The following is a 21,061-nucleotide window of genomic DNA, read 5'->3' on the forward strand; positions in this document are numbered from 1 at the left end:
GTAAGAAAAAGTTACTTATATTTATTAAAGATTGCATGTTAACATTTTGTTTTAGAAAACTAGGACAATGAGTGCAAAGCCTTATGGGTAGTGGACACTGTCAACTTAAGTAATTTACAAAAAGATACAGAGGAAGGGAGAAATGCAGTCCTTGCCATATTACTTGCATTCATTTTCTAGACTGCGAGTACTCAGATTTTTCCTGACTGTGCATTACACTTACAAAGCAGAAGGATCTTAAGACTATGCAGCACAACTGTAACGATAGCTATGGCTGTAGCATGACCTCTTAGAAGGATTTGGTTTCAGAGTAGATGGTGAAGGTGTACCAACTCTCCTCTCCTCACCAATTGAGCCATCAATCAAAGGAATAACCCACACAGGGCGTCAAGCCAAAAAAACAAGCACTCTTTTTAGGTTGATGCACTCAGCAAGTTGGTGCGTGTGTTCCTTTAGTTTTATTTATGGTGTGATTTAAGCGTCTGAACTAGCCCTTGAGAAAGGAGGGAACAAATCCACTGGATGGATAAAAGAAACATTTTCTATTTATAGCATTTGAAGGCCTGCCAATATGACAGGCATTACATCAGGCAGTGGAAAGAAAGATGTTTGAACATTACATGATTCACTTCCTTCAATCACAATGTGTAGTGCCATTAAGAATCCAACATCATCATTACCTATTACAACAGTGGAGATGGCAGTCCCATAATATCCACACACACACACGATTGTACTTCAACATCAATTTCTGTCAAGGGAGCCGTAAAGCATTGATGTAGAGCAGACAAAGCAAGCAGACAAGCAAATGCACTGGTCAACACAATGCAACTTCACGATCAACGTCAAGTCAGTGGCTTTGACCTCTGTACTACACAGTACAAAACGTAACATTCACACAAAGTGCGTCATGGGCTTGTGGTGTCCATCAAGATTAGTATTGCAGCTTAAATGGGCTGAAATGGAATGAAAACGCATTGGGATTCAGTGGGAAGGGGGGGGAATTTCACGGATCAATGATTTTCCCTTCACTTCTTACACTTCTGTTTTGATTAGCATTCGTATGGGTGAGCGACGAGCGTATTGCTTTTCAATGAGTACATAATCCCCCATTGTGGTCTGTCTACATGCGTTATTGTAATAATTCAGTTTTTTTTTTTTTTTTTTCCCAGTATTACAGTTCAGTGCCCAGTGCAGATTCTAATCTACTGCAAAGGGAATGAGACAGAACTCAGAGCACACCATTAATCATGCACCGTATCACTCCTAGAATATTGATTCTGAAAATATTAATGCAGTCAACTCTGATTAAACATCATATAGACACTGGAACAGATCATATTTACATAGGCGTTCAGTAAATGGAGCGCAAAGTACTTTTTAACATTACTAGAGAATATTCGGAGTGCTCAAGGAGTAACTGGCTTATAAAGATGACCTAAAGACTTGTTCGTAGGTAGTAGAGAATTATGCACAAATGAAATGAATTCAGCATAGTTGGAATGCTTAAGATAGTGCAGGATACTAATGTGTAACCTCATACCATGGTGAGACTGTGAGCGCAGAAAAAAAAGAAATTTGGAAGTTTGCTTTCACACAAAACAACCAAAAGTTCCTGCTAATTGTGCCACTGCTTCAAGACACTCATATGGTTTGCTGACAACAAGCTATGCATCAGTCAGTGCCCTGCAGATAACAAGGAATGGGCATTCTTAAGTATTTATCTGTCCTTCATAGTCATTCAAAACTTCAATCTTTCAGATCTCACGATCCCAATTAGTACATTCTATAGACATCAAGCCTAGTCATTAAATAGCTAGAAACCTTGGAAGTGCAATACTATTGTCCTACAGGAATACGCAAGAAATAAATGCCAGAGTAGTTGCTGAAAAGCCTTATATATATAAGTTGGACTGCAAAACAAAGTCAATGGTCAACTCTCCAAAAAGACTTCAAACTATGTAAACCTAAGATGAATGTAAACCTAACTTGAAGCAAAGGATTCGCCACCTTCTGGTCCAAGTCCAAAGATGGCTGGGGATATTAGTTTCACCAGAGAAAAAAAGAGAATAATACAGAATCAATACCTATATAGTGTCCCTTTGTTGTAAGTACCACCCACAGTGGTTTCAAAAACAAAAAACAAAAAAAGGACTCAGTACCAAATCCAAAGACTCATGCTAAAATCTGACCTTGCAAAAGCAGATCTAAAGGAAGGCCCATTAGAAGTGCTTTTTGGTCCAGGTCATCTAGGTCCATGTAACCCCCTGCCGACGCCTTCCTCTTACATTACAGCAAAGACAAACAGGAGATCTAGTAACATAAGGTCAACGGAAGTGAACCATGCTCTCTAATATGGGCGGTACAGTACCAGAGTTAGGGCTAGGGTTCATGATGAGACCTTCACCCAGGGAAAGACTTCTCCTCTGGGTGAAAGTCACACACCATGGCCCTGGTCTTGGTTGTGGTGGTGGTGGTCCTGGTTGGGGCTAAGCCTCCGACTCCAGGTCTTCTTGTCCTGCTCCGTTGGCCGTGTCGCCCGTCTCAGGCTCCAACAGCAGGAACTTGCCGTCGTTGGTTAGAGGCATGGACTTCATTAGCTGGGCCAGAGCCTCGGGGTCCTTGTGTACCAACCAGAATGGATTCGGTTACAAGAAGAAATCTTGAATCTAACTGATTAAGACTGTACTTTATGTAAATTCCTCATATTAGCGCTAATGAATGTTTGTGTCACCTGCCTTGCGATCTCTACATCATAGCTCTCTGGCTTAGTTGTGACATCCTCTATGATTTTATTTATGCTTTTAAAGTCAGTGAATAAATGGAAAAGCCTAGTTATGGGTTTTAACTTCAAATGCAATAAGGGTTTTAGATATGTTTCCAATGATGGTTACTAGTGTTACCTTCTTTGCTTCTATTATATCCTTCCCCAAGCTTATGGTGTAACATATCTGTGAATAAAAACAAAATACAGTCAAATAAACTTCAAGGATCATTCAAAATGCATTAAGACAATTCCTGAGCCCTACCCCCACCCCCCCACTGAGAAAATATCAGTGTTTGGTGAATTGACCTTTTCCCCCTCTGTGTTGCTCTCGAAGACGAAGGCGCTAAACGAGGGCTCTCCCTCCTCGTCTCCGTCGCTCCAGTCCCTGCCCTCCACCACGAAGCCCATCAGCCTCCCGTTCTCCTGGTGGGCCGCAAACTGACACACCTCCCCAAGCTGGAACTGAGGGGTGGGGAGTGAAAACAAATATGGGGGGGTTGGGAGATGTGGTACAGTCTCGTACTACTGTAGTTAGGGCTGGACGATAATTCAATATTATCGTTTATCGTCTTTCAGTGGGATTATATTGTGATGATATGGTGATTTTGGGATATCGAGATGCACAATTCTGCTGTCTGAACTGATGAGAACAAGCTAATTTTTAAAGTATGGTAGGTATATTATGTGAAAATTTCAGTTTAGTTTGACATCACAACAAATATTACTATTCTGTTCAATATGATGAACATTAATTTGATTATTTAACGTGATTTCGCTTATGTGAGCCATATCGTCATATATATCGATATTGAAAAAAATCCTGATTATCGTGATCTTGATTTCAACCATATCGTCCAGCCCTAACTGTAGTACAGACTAAAGCTGACAGTATAGAAAAAGAGAAAGGGAGAGGTCTAACAATACTTACACTTATTCTTGTTACTTGAGTCTGAGGGTCAATCAACCTATTGTGAAGACACGACACAATGGAGACAGTTATGGGAAGACTAAAATTACACAAGTCCTTCTCTTTTGAGTGGAACAGTCTGTATTAGTGAGTTTCCCTCGTTGATAGTTGTTGTACATGTTTTTCTGGAATACTATTCAGCAAGAACTGCACTTGCATTGTCCTCACTCTCTAAGTGAACACATCCCATCTTTCAGCCTGTTCTCTTATCCAAGGATGTGTGCTTACACAAGGTGAATCATATTACAAATGTGAAAATCAATAATGGGAACAACTCATCTTTCAATGTTTGGTTGGACAGGCTTTTTTTTTTTAAAGATTTATTTTTGGCATTTTTATGCTTTATTTGACAGATTTAGTGAGGGAGAAACAGGAAGGGGAGGACATGCAGCAAATGACTGCAGGCCGGATTCGAACCCGGGTCGCTGTGGGAAGGACTGAGCCTTATGGTACGCGCTCTACTCGATGAGCCACCAGGGCGCCCCAGACAGGCTTTTTGTTGGATACAAAAGAGCTCCTTGTCACAGAGCGAAGTCTTTATAAATGCTTTGATGGCACTTCAGAAAGTTTTTGCTCCAAGGTCTTTTCTCTCTCTACTCTCAAAGCAGTGATGTGAAGGGCAACTTTTTGGCCAAACTCTAATGAGCAACAGTGCTCAAGGAGCTGTCTCAGCCTGCCTCATTGTTGGCAGAAAACATTTTGATTGAAGCATGTCATTGAGCACTCCATCTACATTGCTGAATGCATCACCGCCCATATACTCTGCAGTGGTACAGTTAATTCAGTAGAGTCTGCAGTGTTCTCAGAGGCGGTATTCATAAAAATGATACTTTAACTCTTCTGGAGTATACCTGAGGCAGTTGCTGGTGACCATGAGGTGGGACTCGGTGGTCCTGAAGATGTTGTGGATGGCCCGGGCGGCCAGCACCTGCCTCATGGCCTCATAGATCACTTCCTGATTGTTGCCACAGCGCACCGCCATGGAGCCCAGGAACCGCACAGCAAACACCTGCTGCAGGAGGGAGTCTGCAGAAAGAGACACACCCGCACACAAACATATAAAAAAAATAAAATAAAACAAAAAGGCAGAGAAACACAAGAACAGCAAACATAGAAACATGGGAACAAACACAGAGGTAGGTAAACACAGATACACAGCAAAGAGGTTAAGCTGAAATGAAACAGTCCTGGAGGGAGTGAAAGTGGTTCATTAAATTGCATTTGGACAAGGAAAATGGTTACCGTCGCTTTCTGTGGAACAGTCATCATCCGTCTCTCCAAATGGATTTGTACGCCTGTCAGGAAGGGAACACACATCGACAAAAAAAAAAAACCCAAACAATTAAACCCCTGCGTTGAGCTATTAAGAAGCATCCCACTTCCTGGAAATAATATAATAATCATTATGAGGACGGCTTTCAGGAAATTAGCCTCGTCTACCCACCCGTATCTCGTCTCTATCCCTCTGTCATAAATACACAAACACCCACCCACCCCTTCCTGCCCCACTTATCCCCTCACCTCCCCCCGCCCCTGTTCTGGTCCTGGAACTCGGAGGCTGGCAGCATGATATCGAACTGAATGGGCGTCCCGGGGGCTATCAGGTCCTCTGGTTCCGGAGCAGCCCCCGTCTTCTGAGAAACGCCACCGCCGGCCTGTACACCTCCCGGCTTCGCTCTACAGGAACAGAGAAATAAATGGACAGAGGGAGGAGGGGGAGAGAGAGAGACAGGATGAGTTTAAAGGAATACACCAAGCTTTTGGAGAGTGGCCTGCTGGTCAACTGACCCGTTTAGTGAAGACAACACTGACAGCAAAATCATTCACGTGTCCCTGGTAGATGGTTTGCTCAGGTGCTGCATACCAACTCTTTAGCATACACTATGATGAGTGATAGTAGGCGACTTCATTATCTCAAGAAAATTTGAAATTGTAGCATCTCTAAAGATAAATGGTAAGTAATCTTAAATGATATGCGGCCGAGTCTGGCAGTTTTGTGTAGGAGATCGGTAATATTTACTGTAATACAAAAATAACATACTGTTTTGAACTACATGGAACTACTTTCATCGTTTCTATGGGAAAATAGGAATAGGAGACTGTGTACAGGTAAAAATCACTTACATAGCGGATTAATATATCGTTGCTCACTTAAAGTAGTTCCAAAAATAAACCAGGCCACATCTACAGGCCATATGATAAAATCCACTACTAAAAGGTCAGTCTTGTTACCACGTCTAACGCTAGTCTATTATTGCTCAAAATAGTGTATGCTTAAGTGTTAGTGTGAAGCACAGGAGCAAACAATCTACCGAGGATACATGGATGATTTTGGTGTCTATGTCACTTAATGGGTAAGCTGACCAAAAGTTTGATGTACTCCTTTAAGAAGGACGAGAGTGGTAGTGGAGACGTTAAATAGTGGAGACAGTAAATATTGACACAAACGGTACAAGGCTGAAAGCACACACAGATCAAAATGACAAGAAACAGACTTTGCACTCTACACTTCACTCTATATACTGTAGATCCTAAATTGAGATCTCTACAAACTGAAAACAGTGGCACATATGCTCTCAAAATGGCTGAGAGCACAAGATTAAAACAAATTATGGTACTTTTTAAAAAGGACAGTCTTCATTTTATGATAACAGATATTGAGTGATGAACTTCAGGTAAAGGTGTGTGCTGTTATAAAAATGGAACTTTTTATCTTCAGCATTTGTATGAGCAGCATGGCTGACCTGTCAGGGTTGGGTGAGCCTTCCTGTCTCTTCTCAAAGCTGGTGATGGGGGTGACTGCCTGGATGGCCGTTTGATTCAGCCGGATGGCCACAGCCTATCAATAAGAAACGGGGGTACAGTGAAGTATCTCTGCATCAGTGTGTGAGTCATATATAAAACCACACGAGGGTGCAGTTTTGCCTCAAACGTTTAAGTGGAATTGTACAAATCAGAGCAAGGATTACTGTATGATTTATACTTCAAATCAAAACACAATAATTATGAAATAGAGGATCTTATCATGGATTATATATCAAGGAGCTCATCTCTACCCCATGTTGCTTTATTCTATTAAGTGGTAATTTATTTCAACAAGATTTAGAATGGTCCATTCTATTTCAAATAAACCAATTACACAAGGCACAGAGAGGAGGACCGAGACAGAGGAGTGGTAACAGAATGCAAACACATTTGTTTGTATACAAATGAGGAAGTCCATGCCGTTGCACACACACACACACACCCACAACCACACACACACACAGACAGACACTCACACACACACACACACTTGGAGAAAACGAAGGCAAAAGTTGTGGCAGTCTCCAGTGATAACAGCATTCTCACAGATAAGACATAATCTGTGCGTAACACAAAGCTGGCATGATTCAGGCTTCGCTTTGGGGAATAAACATTTCCCTATCAGAGAGCGAACCCTTCTGCAAACAAGCAAGAATCTGGGACTGAAAAGCAGGACAGGCACACATTAGAGTAAGGGGGGGGGGGGGGGGGTTAATGTGACAGCGTTGCAACAGAGCCATTAGTTTTTATGTCCCTCAGACAGATAATAAGTACTCTATATTCTGTGCTGCTAATTAACGCCGTCTGATTGGAAAAGGTTTGGTGTGAAAACAAAGGATATGTCTCACTGTGCCTGATCAAATCAGAGCAACATGGTTGAAGTTCTAACTTACCAAGGGCAATAAAATGTCACAGATTTCACGTTGTGTTCCTAGATATCTGCTTTAGTTTGTGTCTGTTTGAATTTGTATTTGCCTATGCACTGTATATATGTGTGTGTATCTGTGAGAGTCTGAGCGCATGTATATGCACGCATGGGTATGAGAGTGTGTGTGGGAGCATACGTTACCTCTGGGTTGTCGGTCAGGTAGATCTGTCTGGAGATGTTGTTCACGGTGCAGATCCACTGAGGAGGAAAACGCAGAGACGTACATTAAGACTTTCTCAAGCTCAAACACAAGCCGCTTCAAATCACTTGACTGATACCAGTTGTGACAGGCCAGTCAGATGTGTCCAAGCACAAAACCAAAAACGAAGAACAGGCAAAATGAATCTGGACAGCTCCACTTTTGTTGTACGACTGATACCGCTACCAGCAGAGATTTTTGAGACATAGATGTAAAACTACAGGGAGGATCAGATGCTGTGGTGATACTTACCTCCTCATATTCCTTTTTGCTCTCAGCTTGTAGAATCATTGACCTAGAAGTGAAGATGATGACAGAGAGAGTTAAGAGGAGAAATAGCAAAAAAAAAAAGAAGAAGAAAAGAAACGTTTTGTATAGTGACTCTGAATTAAATGTTTGATCTGTGAGTGCATTGGAGCACCTATCTGCCGTCTGCACAGCACATACAATATATCCAACATCTCATTCATACTCGTATATTACTGTCATTGTTGGATATTGACAGAACTGTACATACGTTTTGCCTGTGGGGGAGGTTATCTGAAAACAGTAGCGTCTGTCCTCACACTCCACGGCCATGACGGAGCTGTTGTCCAGGTCCAGCACCATGCCGCCCGCCACCGCCCCCCGCGGCTGGCACATGAGGTTCCCTCCCTGTGTGAAGAAGTAAAGTCGGTCCCAGGCTGTGGTCACTAGGCCTGTTTTACTGGAGCGTAGAGAAAAAGACAGACAGCGGGAAAAAGAAAAGATCAAGGTCAGGGTCACAGGATGAGATTTTGAAACACAAAATGTTTGCTTGTGCTGCCAAAAGTGGCATAATATACATTGTTACGAGTGGATGGTAGTGGTTCAAGGCTACATAAAGAATAAAAATGTCACTGTGCAAACAAGCAATTAAAGCTTAATGCAATTTCACTCTGTTTCAAAACAGAGCTACATGTGCATGACTCATCTGAAATGCTCAAACCCATCATATCATACATTTCCTCTTAAAAGCACTCCCATTTTCTTCTATTAAAATAAAGAACAAGTTCTCTCTTGCAAAAGATATATTGTGTCTCAAGAGACTTCCTGGATACATAAATAAAATCAAAGTGCTCATTCTGCTATGGGTGACTCAGACTGAGAAACCATTCGAAATAGCAAATGTTCTCCGGACACAGCTCCATTTGACAAGCATTTGAGGCTGCCGGCATGGTGTGTCATTAAACAGAATGGCATTCTGCAGAAACCTTTTCTCTGGTGTCACAGACATTTGTCAAAGACTTTGGATGTATATGAGGGAGAGACGGTGTTTGACAGCTCTGACATTTCACTAAATCACATTGCGGGCTACGCTGCAGTTCTGCCCCCCGAAGCCATTAAAGAAGTTTCCCCCCTCATATATCCACACTGCAATAAGCTGACAGCGCACACTGTCAACATGTTACCTGACCCACCCTGTCTGGCTTGAGAGACTTATCGTTTACTGCGGTCACATTTATTTCGACCAATTAAAGCAAGAAAAGCAAAAATCTTTACTCAATTGTGTTTATCAATTCAAACATGCAAACATTCAAGGACTGTGCATTCATTGTGCTATCTCTCAAAAATAAAATGTCAGATGCATGAGAAGGGGCCAAATTCAATGCTCATTCTTCATTTGTTTTGTTTGTTACACCCTTCTGAAAATATCGACTACCTAGAAATGCTACCTGAATGGGAAGTTTCCTTGGATTTGAGACGCCATAAATGAGTGTAACTGGACTTACTTCCGGATGTTGAGGTAGCCGGCCTTCTGGATAAGCGTGCGATTGACAGGGTCGGTGTCTTTGTCTGGCATATAGACAGTGTCCTCCACAGACAGAAGCTCCCTCTGGGACAGACGCATGGCCTCGGCCTCAGTATCCAGCTGGGCCTGGATACTACACACACAAAAAAAGGGGAACTCCACCAAAAATTGACTTTGAGGAGTTGGAATTTTTTGCAGAACAACAGTAAAGTCAATTTCTTTCAAACTCCCTCTTATGAATCTACCACAAATTGTCCCTCATGTTTATCATATCAATGCTAAGGCTCATCACACACTCAAGTGAAAATCAACAGTCTTTACTTCTGCGTCATGTTGGACACGGAGGAGAGAAAGCTGTCCATCTTCTTTGACACCAGCTCCATGCCTTTCTTGAAGAAGCTGATCTAAAGAGATACGGGAAAATAAGATCAAGCCGTCCACCTTACAAAAGTTACAAAGTTACAAAGATTGAGACACACTGACACTATAAATTGGTGTGCTGTGTAGAAGCCGTGGGTTGCTGTGTGGAAGCCATTACAGTCTCACAAGGGTCATAAAATGTGGTGATGGCAAGCTATCTTTGTCTATCGGTCTATTCACAGTATCTAATGACATGTAGCGTCTATTTGACTGGGTTACATTGGAGGTCAGGAGGTACCAGGAGACTTGTTGAAAAGTACAGCATTGTGTCTCACCTGTATGTTTGTGTCTGTGTGCCTGTTTTAATGCACAATTACACTTTTTATACAAATTTCAAAAGACAAATTTCTGGAAACAGACAAAGTAATCTGTTCTCATTTAATTGAAATATGATACGATAAGGACCAAGGCATAAATGCATTTTAAAATGGTTTAAACTTTTCATGGAGCACCTCATTTAACATTACAGACATGTGAACAGCCTCAACTTTGTAAATTAAGATAAATTCCTTGCCAATGCAGATAAATCGATCACTTTTATTTTACAACTGAGGGCGAGGTCTGGCCTAGTTTGTAGGGCAGCAGTAGTTCAGTACCTGTGCCTGTGTGTAGCCTAGCATGGGTTCGAGCATGGCCACTCTCTTGCGATACTGCAGGGCGTTGAGGGCACAGTAGTACTGCATCGACGCCTGGTGCTGCTTCCTCCTGGAGTAAGCCACCTCCTTCACCAAGTCTGCCTTCAGCTGTCCAGACAGGAGAGGGTTAAACACACCTATGCAAATGCATATGGTTCTGGCATTAACTCAGTATCAACCCAGGCACACACACACTCTCATACATATGCAAACCTGGTCTTACTCTCACTCTCATACACGTAAATAACATAGTCACACACGCATACACACCAACACACTTGCATGTCTGCATACAGTACATAGACATATTATTTTTATAATATTACATACATATAGGAGTGAATAGCACAGAAATATGATCTCTGAAGCCTAGTACAGTACAGTGCATGGTGCTACTGTAGCCACACTGAAAGAGTCAGGTCAGGCAGTTGAGGAAACACTAATTCCATCTATCTGCGTTTGATCTGCTTGTGAAGCACTCCCAGTGCATTACCAGAGCATTACTGCACTGTAAGACCTTTCACAGCTTTCGATCAATGGGGAAAAAGCTCCATGAGTGGAGTTGAGAAAGCACTTCCCAGTCACTCCACCTTCTCATTCTCCTTCTTCTTGGGCAGTCGGCTGTACTTGACCATAGCCGCCTCATGCTCTGCGGGAGAGAGGAGAGTGGGTGTGAGCATCAGATGATAACTGCAGCCTGAAACACCTGAAAATCTTTTTTCAAATTGGTAGAAGTTTGTACGTACCATCAGTGGCGATGCCAAATATTTCCCTCAGCGTGCTGATCTCTGGAACATTCAATATTTGCAGAATTTTGTTACAAAATGAGTTGTCTACCATTTGAAAAAAAAAGTAAAAATCACACCTACTTTTGAAAAACAATTGTTAAAACAAATTTAAAACAAGTATGGTGCTTTTTAATGGATTAGGCAATTCAATTCCTTGGCTGACAAAATGGTAACACTTTTTAAAACTGGATCCTCTATATTTTACAGATAATAAATGATGAACATAAGTTAATGTGTCTTTTTTGTTAGTTTTATTGTTTTGTTGGGTTAGGGTTAGGGTAAGAAATAAGCTCTTCACTTCAATATTCAAAACACAATAGACAGAAGAACTGGGTCTATATTAAGAATATATTTTGATCATTAGCTTTGAAATGTATGCGTGTGTTTGTGTGTGTGTGTGTGTGTGTGTGTGTGTGTGTGTGTGTGTGTGTGTGTGTGTGTGTGTGTGTGTGTGTGTGTACCTACCTGTGAGGTCCTTCTCTCGGAACTGGATCAAGGGGAAGACCATGCTGTCAGCCATCTGGTTGGCTAGTTCAGAGTGGATGGAGTTCAGCTGGACAACAGAGAGATATGAGACAGACTGTTGTTAGAGTATTAAGCACTGCACAAGCACACAAACCCAAGAACTACACTACCCAAACACCTCGGGGGGGTTCAATTTATTTTAATATGTAGCCCTTGCTGCCAATTATTTCCACAACAAGCTGGAAAATCACATTTTCAGTGGAATGGGTGCATAATTGAAGACAAGGCTTCAACCACATCATCAAGTGCCCATATTGTGGAACAGTGCCCTTCGAGAAGAGAATAATAAAATCGGCTGCACACTCTAATACTGGAAACCAGAAATCTCACACAAACAAGCTTGCCATAATTGCTAATGCCTGTCAACAAGCAACATTACAAAGCATTTAACAGGTTGACATCCAGTTCAATCCGAATGATTTAGTGGGTGCTAAAGTTCACAGGATTAGGTGTAGTCGTAGGTGTAATTCCCACTGTGAAATGAATGCATTCCCTACTGCATGTGATGAGGTAAGGTCAGACAAACAATGAACTCCTGTGTCCTCTGAGCACGTGTATTTGTGTGTGTGTGTGTGTGTGTGTCCTGAATCCTGTTAACCAGGGACTGGGCAGGTCAGTGGAGCCCCATGGTTGAGAGAGGCAGGCCCATCTGTTTTCCCTATACACCTCAGCCATCCCTTCCTTCATCCATCCATCCATCCATCCATCCATCCACCCCTGCCTCCCTCCATCCATCTATCCACTGCCATTCCTCTCTTGGCCTCAGTCGAGAATTGGTTCAGGTCTCAGAGGAAGGATAATGTTGAGGTCTGATAAATGTTACGCTTCAGGTTTTTCACGGTGGGCATTTTCTTCGGGAATGCAGATGCAAGCTCTTTTGTAACACGGGACAGAACCTGACCATGACCGAGCAATAGCTCAACATTTCTCTGTGTAGCATGTAAAAGTTCATGCACATGAACGTGGGTGTGCGCACACACACAGCCACACACACACACACACAACACAAAAATGCAAACACAGGTCTCACCTCCCCCACGGTTTTGGCGAAGTGCTGCAGTGTGGTGATTACCTCCTCATCACCTTTTCCAAGGGCAAAATTCTAGATAGAAAAAAACACAGGAGGGGAGACATTTAAACCCATGAAACAGCACACTCTAGCATATCCAGCCACCGCCAGCCCATACTAGAGGCTACGAAGTTAAAAATACGCAATTCTCCCCAGAGTTCTGGCATGTCGCCTTGTGGAGAAAGGCCAAAGATGCTAATAAATCCCATGCCAAGATGCTGAGTTTTAAGCTTTCTCAAATAATGTTAAAAAGTGAGTGCATTACAGAACGCTGCAGTAAAATTCTTTGGTTTTTACTATCCAACATCCACTCTGAAATACAGAATGTGTTCCAACAAAGTCAACTGATCCACATCTCTCTCAGCATGATTTAATGGTCCTGCTGTGTTGACTTCAGCAACAATAGTATTTTCACCTCTTGTTAGCTGTATAGAGCAAGAACCTATGACAGGCTCACAGCTGGTCCAGGCAAAGTACATCAACATCAAGGTAACTTGCATACTATGGCAAAAGGATCTTCTTACACACACACACACACACACACACACACACACACACACACACACACACACACACACACACACACACACACAGAGCTTCCACTAAGACGCACATGCAAAGATGTACATGTGTGCAGTACACGTGATTTAATTATTTCTTTCAATCATACTCAACTGTTACAGCACATTAACATAGTGATCTGTGTTGTTACACCAAAACTACCCATGTGAAGACATGTGGGATCAAGTCAACATCATGAGGCATCTATACTTACTTTCTTCTCATAATCCAGAAGCTGCTGGGAGAGCTGCTCTGTGGCCAATCCCATCTCACTCTGGGGGCACAGATAGAGGAATATAGGAAATAAGGTTAGTAGGATTAACAGGGATTTTTCCTCCAAGACCGCAGCCCCGATATGTGCCGTTCTCTCTTTGTCTCTTGCATGGGAGAGATCATGTCTGGTTCACTGCTGCTTCCCACGGTGGCTTTTGTGGAGGAAAATGAAGGAATAACTGGCGAACCAGTGTTAAAATTAATTTTTACTGAAATAGGCGCTATGTGATGGATCATATATATAAACCGAGTTTACCAGTGGACCCTATCGATTCAGAAAGGATCTGAGGCCATGTTAGATAAGGTGTTTTCCTTTTTCCAGTGAACAAAGAAAACATTTTACTGCCACATCTGAGCATGTTGTTCGATGAGATGTCCCCTTCTTTTCAAAGAGAGAACAGCGTGTATGAGGACTACTCAGACCCTAACAGCACTAGAGCAGTTTCATAATACTATCTGCACACTACACTTACCCATTAAATTGCACAGAAAAGTAGGATAGGTTCTAAGGCACAATGTGACACCATTTAAGTTGTAAAACTGGTTAAAAAGTTTTCTCAGCTGTTTCTATAAGAGCCCTCAAGGCAAAATATTTCATTAATTAGTACGTACTCATGTGAGGGTGCATGTATGAATGTATGATGTAGCCTGGTACAGCCTTGGTATTTGTCTAGTCAATAAATCTCCTGCACTCTATCTTTGTTTGAGTGCAAAATCAAACAGTATTCCAGTCCTTTCATGCAAACTTTCAATTAAAAATCAACTTTGTCAAGCAAATCTAACCATGACTCCCATTCAGATGTGAAAAAGCCTCCTCGTTTTGCTGTGTGTGTGTGTGTGTGTGTGTGTGTGTGTTTGCACGTGTGTGGCTAATCAGTGTCACCCAGGCACGCTCTTTGTTTCACAGAGCCACAGACGGAGCTAATGGAACAAGTGTATGCGCATGTGTCTGTGGATGTTTTGTTTTAGTACCTGGGCTCCAAAAACCCTCTGCATTGATTGCAGCAGCTGGTTGGTGTAGTCTGTAAGTGTCCCAGCATCCTCCTCAAACACACTGAGCAGGGAGCGAGTCTGTGGGACAAACATTAACACACGCCTTTGACAAAAATTAAGGGATAAACAGATAAGACAATGGCTGGATAGTGAGGACTGGGCCTGGGCCAGTAGGAGTTTCAAATTAGTCTCAGCGTTTGTTTTAACCATCAGTGAGTACCAAATGGGTGTGTTTGGCACATCAGGACAATTCAGATGGTGCTGGGTATGCTGCCAATCACACAGAAGCAAACTATATTTTTACTTTCAAATGCTTTCCTGTGATTGTCTTACGTCCCTGGCACTCATCCTGTTGTGCTCTCTGCTGAACTCCACACCCATCTGGCACATAAGTAAACTAAATAAACCAGGTTTGGTAGGAACAGAAGCTGTAAACCATAACAGAGATGGAGAAGAACATTATGACTGGAAATGGAAAATAGACATCAGGCAGAGAGACTGAGGGGAACAAATAATAGTTGTTTCCGGCATTCACAGGCATATAGAGCCAGTGCTTTGAAGTGAAACCAAAGGCATAATGATTTTACTGCAGGGCAGGTTCACAAACTGAGAAAATCCTGTCTGGGTGTTATTTTCTTTAGACAGGTGCGGCAATAAGGTAGGGCAGATAGGCTACAGCAAAGAAGCACACACCCAGCGGCTAAAGTCTGTTTACACTTCGCTTCAGTAGATTTTCACTGCAGAAGAGTTGAGAGTCATTTCACACTAAAACATTAAGCGCAGAAATAATCTGGGTTTGTTGACATTTTTTTAAGAAATGCATAAACTGGCACATAGTCCACTTTTAGGGATAGCAAATAACTATTTTTAAGAGCCTGTATTTTAAAGGACAAAAAATGTACAATATGAGAAATGAGAATGAGAAATATGCTTCCAGCGTGGGTTGCACTCTGTCAGAAAAAACAAAAAGGTCAGTACTTTTTGGAGAACGGATGCAACAGACAGCAGAAAGTATAGGCTACATTAGATGTGTCTACTAGTGGATAGCAAAACTCTTCACTATCCTGTATTTTCAACTTCTCCAACACCTCACCCAGGCCGATAGCATCACTTTACACCCCTGCATGAGAGAGAAGCCTGGGCCTGGTGAACAAATTTCATATTACATTCAACCCAGAACACCTGCAAGCATTATCAATCATGTATAAACAGCATATGACAACACAGTATGCAATATATCCGCCCTTGACAGCTACCAGTGCCCTGTTGCAGGATATTGACTAATTCCAATGGAGTCCAATATTGAAAACCCCTCCCACAGCCTGTGAAACAGGCCCAGTTCAGGTCCAGATTAGGGTCTCGCCTAAATCTAAGGTCATGGACGACATTGCAAAATACACAGATAACAAGGGGGTGATTCTGGCTAAGGTTCACAGGTCGTGACATGTTCAAAATTAGCACGGATGCGCCCCGTTTTATCAACAGCCTGGGAGCTGGGAAGCACGACTCATATCACTTCTGGCAGAGAGAGGGAAGCCCTTTAACGAGCGACATGTAAACACAACAGAGATACAATATAACCGCCGAATATAATTACTAGTTGTGATCTACTGTATCAACTCCACATTGTTTACAATACGAAGGCGCAGCTACTCCTGACAGCCGTATGCATTCCCATAACAATGAGGTAATTGAGAGCTGTCATCGAGCAGTGGAAACAGCCCACAGCGGAGCGGGACACTGGGCTACTTCACTGCTCGTAACGCCTTTTATGAAAATTGTGCCTTTATCTTGAGAAACCCGCCCGGGCCTACCTGAGGACTGTCCTGCAAGGCGTCCTCTAACAGCAGTTTGTGATGAACGGCCGGCATCTTGTTAGCGGTGGAGGAAGAAGGGAATGGGGGCTTGAATTATTTAGCGCGTGGACTCGGTTTCCCAGAGGTCTTTGTGCGGGAGCGGAGGTGACACGTCGGAGTTGCAGGCGGGCCCAGACTGCATCTACACCGAGAGCAACCGGTGACTAGTAAAGAGCACAAACCCCCACCAACGCAGCTCAACTGGAATATTTATATTTCAGTCATATTGGTCTAGTCTAGAACATGTGATGCTTTGTTTCATAGCAAGGCCACGATGAGCCATGCGCAGTAGATGGACTGTTAGAAGAGGTACAGTATGTCCATCTGACATACTCCAGCCGCCATATCAGTGCCAACAGTGACCCCATGTGGACACGAGGAGAATTTCAGATGGTGAGCTGTACAGTATCTAAACATGGTGCTGCCCACAACAAAACCCACAGCTTTGCATAATTCCAAAATGAGATATTTCAGCATTTGAAAAAAGACTTTTATAGCTTTTATAAAAAAAAATATTACTGCAATGAAAGAAAAATCCATTATGCTATTAAAGTTCAGAGTCACCTTAACACCTTTGCTTACAAAAATAGATGATAGAATAATCTATTTGTAAAGGCATTTGTTTGTACACTGATTTTATGTGTTTGTCCCATAAAGTGACAAGACTATGGAGGATTAGCATGCAGTCTGGGATGCACTGGATTACCAACAGGGCCAGTCTGTGAGGCCCATGCCCTGGGACCCTGGACCACTAAGGTCCCTGAAGCCAGATCCGCTAAATTTGGAATTTAATTGTAATTTTGCACACATATACATTTGCATGCTATCTTGGCTATTTTCAACAGTATGTTTTGGCCAGTTGTTTGCCCTGCCTCCATGATGCTGTGGGCATTTGAATGGGTGGGTACTTGACAGGGCAGATGCACAATGTACACAGGGTTGAATGGTGATTGGTGGCAGTGAGGGGGGGTAGAACATGCTTGCCCTGCGGCCTCTAGCGGGCTTATTTTGGCAATGGGATTAGTTGTTTGGCAAATTAGATGGAGATATACAACATGGTTGAGAAGCCCCATATGCCTTAGAAAATCACATCTCCTTACTAAGTCTGGGGAGTAATCATCCCCCGGCTCCTCTCAACCTTGTTTTGCCTTGGCCATAATTGCCAAATTACAGGCAGAGCATGAGATGTCCTGTGTATTGTTGGAGCTATTGGCTCTCTAATTACTTCACACTTCCTGCAGAAGCTACAAGCATCAGGAAAAAAAAAACCTTCCTCAGCTGATCCCATACCAAACAATAAAGTCAGTAACCACCATGTTGTTGTGCTCTTCAAATGTCATATGGCCTGACCTATCATGCTCTCTAATTTCATAGTTCCTCTCTCATTTTCACTTGAGCTCTCACTCCATGTAATGTAATCTGATCTAATTTATGCCCACAACCATATTATGTGTCCTAAAAGAGTCCATGTTTCTTATCTTATTTCTATCAGGATTATCTAACGGACTAATAGACATTAAGTGTGGTCTACAGTGAAACAACAGGAAATATCTGACATATGAATAATTTCATACTAGAGGATATCCAACTTTTGCAAAAGCTCACATGTACTCTTTGTGAAAAATTAAATTAAATTAAAGCACATTAAAGAATACTATAAAAGTTATTCACTCCTTTACTTCAAGAGACATTTGTCTAAAGCAATCATCCACTTTAAAACCAAATTCACATATACTGTCCTTACGATTTGGACTGTTTAGTCTTGATTATTTGAGTGTAAGAACATTTATCTACAATCTAGAAAAAATAACCAAATCTAATCTGTCAAATCTGTAATATCATCAAGTGAAACTTTCTGGAGCTGCTTGGTTTACCATGAATAGGTGACATTTTTTGACACTTACAGAAATGTGTGATTGTGATTGTTTTTGTGATTTTACTCAACAGCTTAAGGGGAGCTTCAGGGGGTGTTCAATTTCATTAATATGTGTTTCAGTGGATAGTTTTAGTGTCCTATGATGATTAAAATGCTGTTCCAGAGGCATTTCCATCCTGCCAAGTAAAGCCAATAAAGTGGCAAAAAAATGTGAAAATGGTCCAATTTAAAAATATTGAATATTGGCACAAAATATTGGCTACTGGTGGTTTCAATCCAAAAATATCAGCCTTCAAAAACCCATATTGGTTGAACCGTAGTCCAGATTGCAGCAAAATTAGGAACGGTTTCAGTATTATTGTATTTAATAGAAGTTAGTACAGTGAGATAATGTACCAGAACAGCTGTTTTATTGATTGGGTTTTGCTCTCCACACTGCTGTTATGTCTACACCTACTGTATATAGATAGCTGTGCAATTCTGTGGTAAATCATATGTGACAACAAGTGGGGGTGCTTAGCCTAACACATCTATTTGGGAATCCTTAACATGAAAAATGTAAATCTAAAGCAATGCTAATAGATGACTCTGGGTGGACTAGTTATTGGAGAGACTGACCCATGTCCAAAAGGTCACATGTTCGATCTTTGCAGCAGTCAATTTGTGTCCATCAACAACCATTTGGCCAGCTGAAGTGTTCCTGAGAGAGACACTAAACCTCATTGTTCCCTCTGGTTAAGAGCATCAGCTAAATGTAATTGTGCTAAGTGTAAATGGCTTGGTAACCAGAGGGGTGAATAAAAATAAATAAAAATGTAAAAAGCCCTTTAGTTTAATACTGAATCTTAAAATCTTTTTCTCCTTAAAACAAGTGAAAAAACTACCAATGAGCTGAGATGATTTCATGTGTTTCCAATGCAATTTTACTTGTTTTTACCTGAGACTTTTCTTTAAACGGTGATAATATCTTGAAATAAGGCGCATGACTTCACTAGTATTAAGAGAATGCAAGAAAGTCAAGAAAATTCTTGAAAAGACGTTTTGCATTGGAAGTTGTAAAAAGCGAAATTATCTCACCCCATATAGGCAGATTTTTTTTTCACTTGATTTAAGAACAAGAACATTTTACTATAAAACATTTGACTAAATGACTTGTTAAGATACATATTTTTGGCAGTGTGGGTTTGATAATGGAGACAGTCATAACAAGCAATGCCTTCTCAAACTCTTAGGCAGCTTGTGACAGGAGCAAGAGCAGAGTTTTTTCCTCCCCTGTTGACTGATGTCTAATTGGTATGTTGTAGTTCTCAATCAGAGAGACAGCTTGGTTCTGACTTAGATAATTAATTACGGTTGCTGTCCAGGCCAGGTCTCGCTTGTAAAAGGAATCCTTAATGTCAGTGGAACAAACCTGGATAGAAAGAGGTTAAATAAGTGAAAACTCCAAAGCAGTGATTCAGTTGACCAAGGGCTAGGAGGCTTTGTGCCATTAAGCAATTTAATTTACCAATAAACAGACTCTAATGTAGCCTAACTAGCCCATCCCTTGTGCTATTTATGGCGAGAGTCTGTGTAGAAACCATAATTAGCCTGTCTAGCACAAAATGATTGGGGAGGAGAAAATCTGATGTCATTTTTGCTCGGAGGCTTTGTCAGAGACAGAACATTTGTCACCGATGGAAAAAATTCTCATCAGAATTTTAAAAAAAAATCTGGAGTCTAAGCCTGCTGAAAGACAGACATCATAAGATAACGCCATTGTTGGAATGTGATCATTTGTTTCACTGGTGAGTGCTAATGTAATGTACCCCACCATCTAGACTCCAGTCATATGACTACACTAGTCTTGTCATAGCGTATAGCAGCGTAGCAGAACGACGAGGAGTTCAAAGAGATGTATTGAGATTTATTGGAGGGTCTATAAGCTGACCTGAGCTTGACCCCTAAGGACTCATGAAAAGCTGTTTGTTCAAGGCTTTTCCAGCTTCTGCCGCTCATTGTAAAGATTGGCAAGAGAGTGCTCAAAGAGCTCAAACAAGCTAGCTGTGTGTGTGTGTGTGTGTGTGTGTGTGTGTGTGTGCTGCTGTTTATAGAAGAGGACAAATAAGGTCTCCTATGTTTTAGTGCGCAAAGGCAATTTTAGGATTTTTTTTTTGTGTCACACATGATATATTGATGTCCCTTAAATGCATACATTTTTTTTCACCTTCATATAAAGTGGAGGCTCCCTATTGGCGGAGTTCCACCCCACCCTCCGCCTCCTTTCCCCCGGTTTCCTGGGCAACCATGTCAGGGTGGAGGAAAAGAGCAAATCATGTGAGGCCATAGCATCTCTCTCTCTCTCTCTCTCTCTCTCTCTCTCTCTCTCTCTCTTACTCACTCACTCTCTTCCCCTCTCTCTTCCTCCCTCCCTCTCTCTTCTTCCCTCCCTCTCTCTCTCTCTCTCTCTCTTCCTCCCTCTCTCTCTGTGTGTGTGTGTATATAACTGCCTTTCTCTCCATGCTTTCACTCCACTCTCAGCTCTCCATTGCAGAGAGGATAGACACAAGATTGAGGGGGACACAATCAAAGGAGATCCCAGTGTAACAGCGGCAGACGTTTCTCTGACCTCCTCTCCCTCTCTTTCAT

The 21,061-nt window shown here is 41.9% G+C and overlaps 1 protein-coding gene across 1 annotated transcript; it reads right to left on the bottom strand.

The window, feature by feature from the left end:
• Positions 1 to 38: 38 nt before the first annotated feature.
• On the bottom strand, positions 39 to 16,572 carry appl2 (adaptor protein, phosphotyrosine interaction, PH domain and leucine zipper containing 2). The gene is made up of 21 exons (XM_071534700.1): positions 16,516 to 16,572; positions 14,681 to 14,779; positions 13,650 to 13,709; positions 12,836 to 12,907; positions 11,746 to 11,833; positions 11,239 to 11,280; positions 11,083 to 11,141; positions 10,454 to 10,600; positions 9,759 to 9,841; positions 9,418 to 9,570; positions 8,184 to 8,372; positions 7,919 to 7,961; positions 7,609 to 7,665; positions 6,479 to 6,573; positions 5,256 to 5,411; positions 4,977 to 5,029; positions 4,586 to 4,760; positions 3,696 to 3,732; positions 3,074 to 3,229; positions 2,904 to 2,951; positions 39 to 2,621 (listed from the first exon to the last, which is right to left on the bottom strand). The coding sequence occupies exons 1-21, from the start codon at positions 16,570 to 16,572 to the stop codon at positions 2,490 to 2,492; spliced, it is 2,001 nt and encodes a 666-aa protein (XP_071390801.1). The 3' UTR covers positions 39 to 2,489.
• Positions 16,573 to 21,061: the final 4,489 nt, after the last annotated feature.

Source organism: Centroberyx affinis, unplaced genomic scaffold (genome assembly GCF_046629955.1).
Source record: "Centroberyx affinis isolate AG114_WGS23_722 - 3 ecotype Tasmania unplaced genomic scaffold, CSIRO-AGI_Caff_v1 ptg002607l_1, whole genome shotgun sequence".
Classification (NCBI taxonomy): Eukaryota; Metazoa; Chordata; class Actinopteri; order Beryciformes; family Berycidae; genus Centroberyx; species Centroberyx affinis.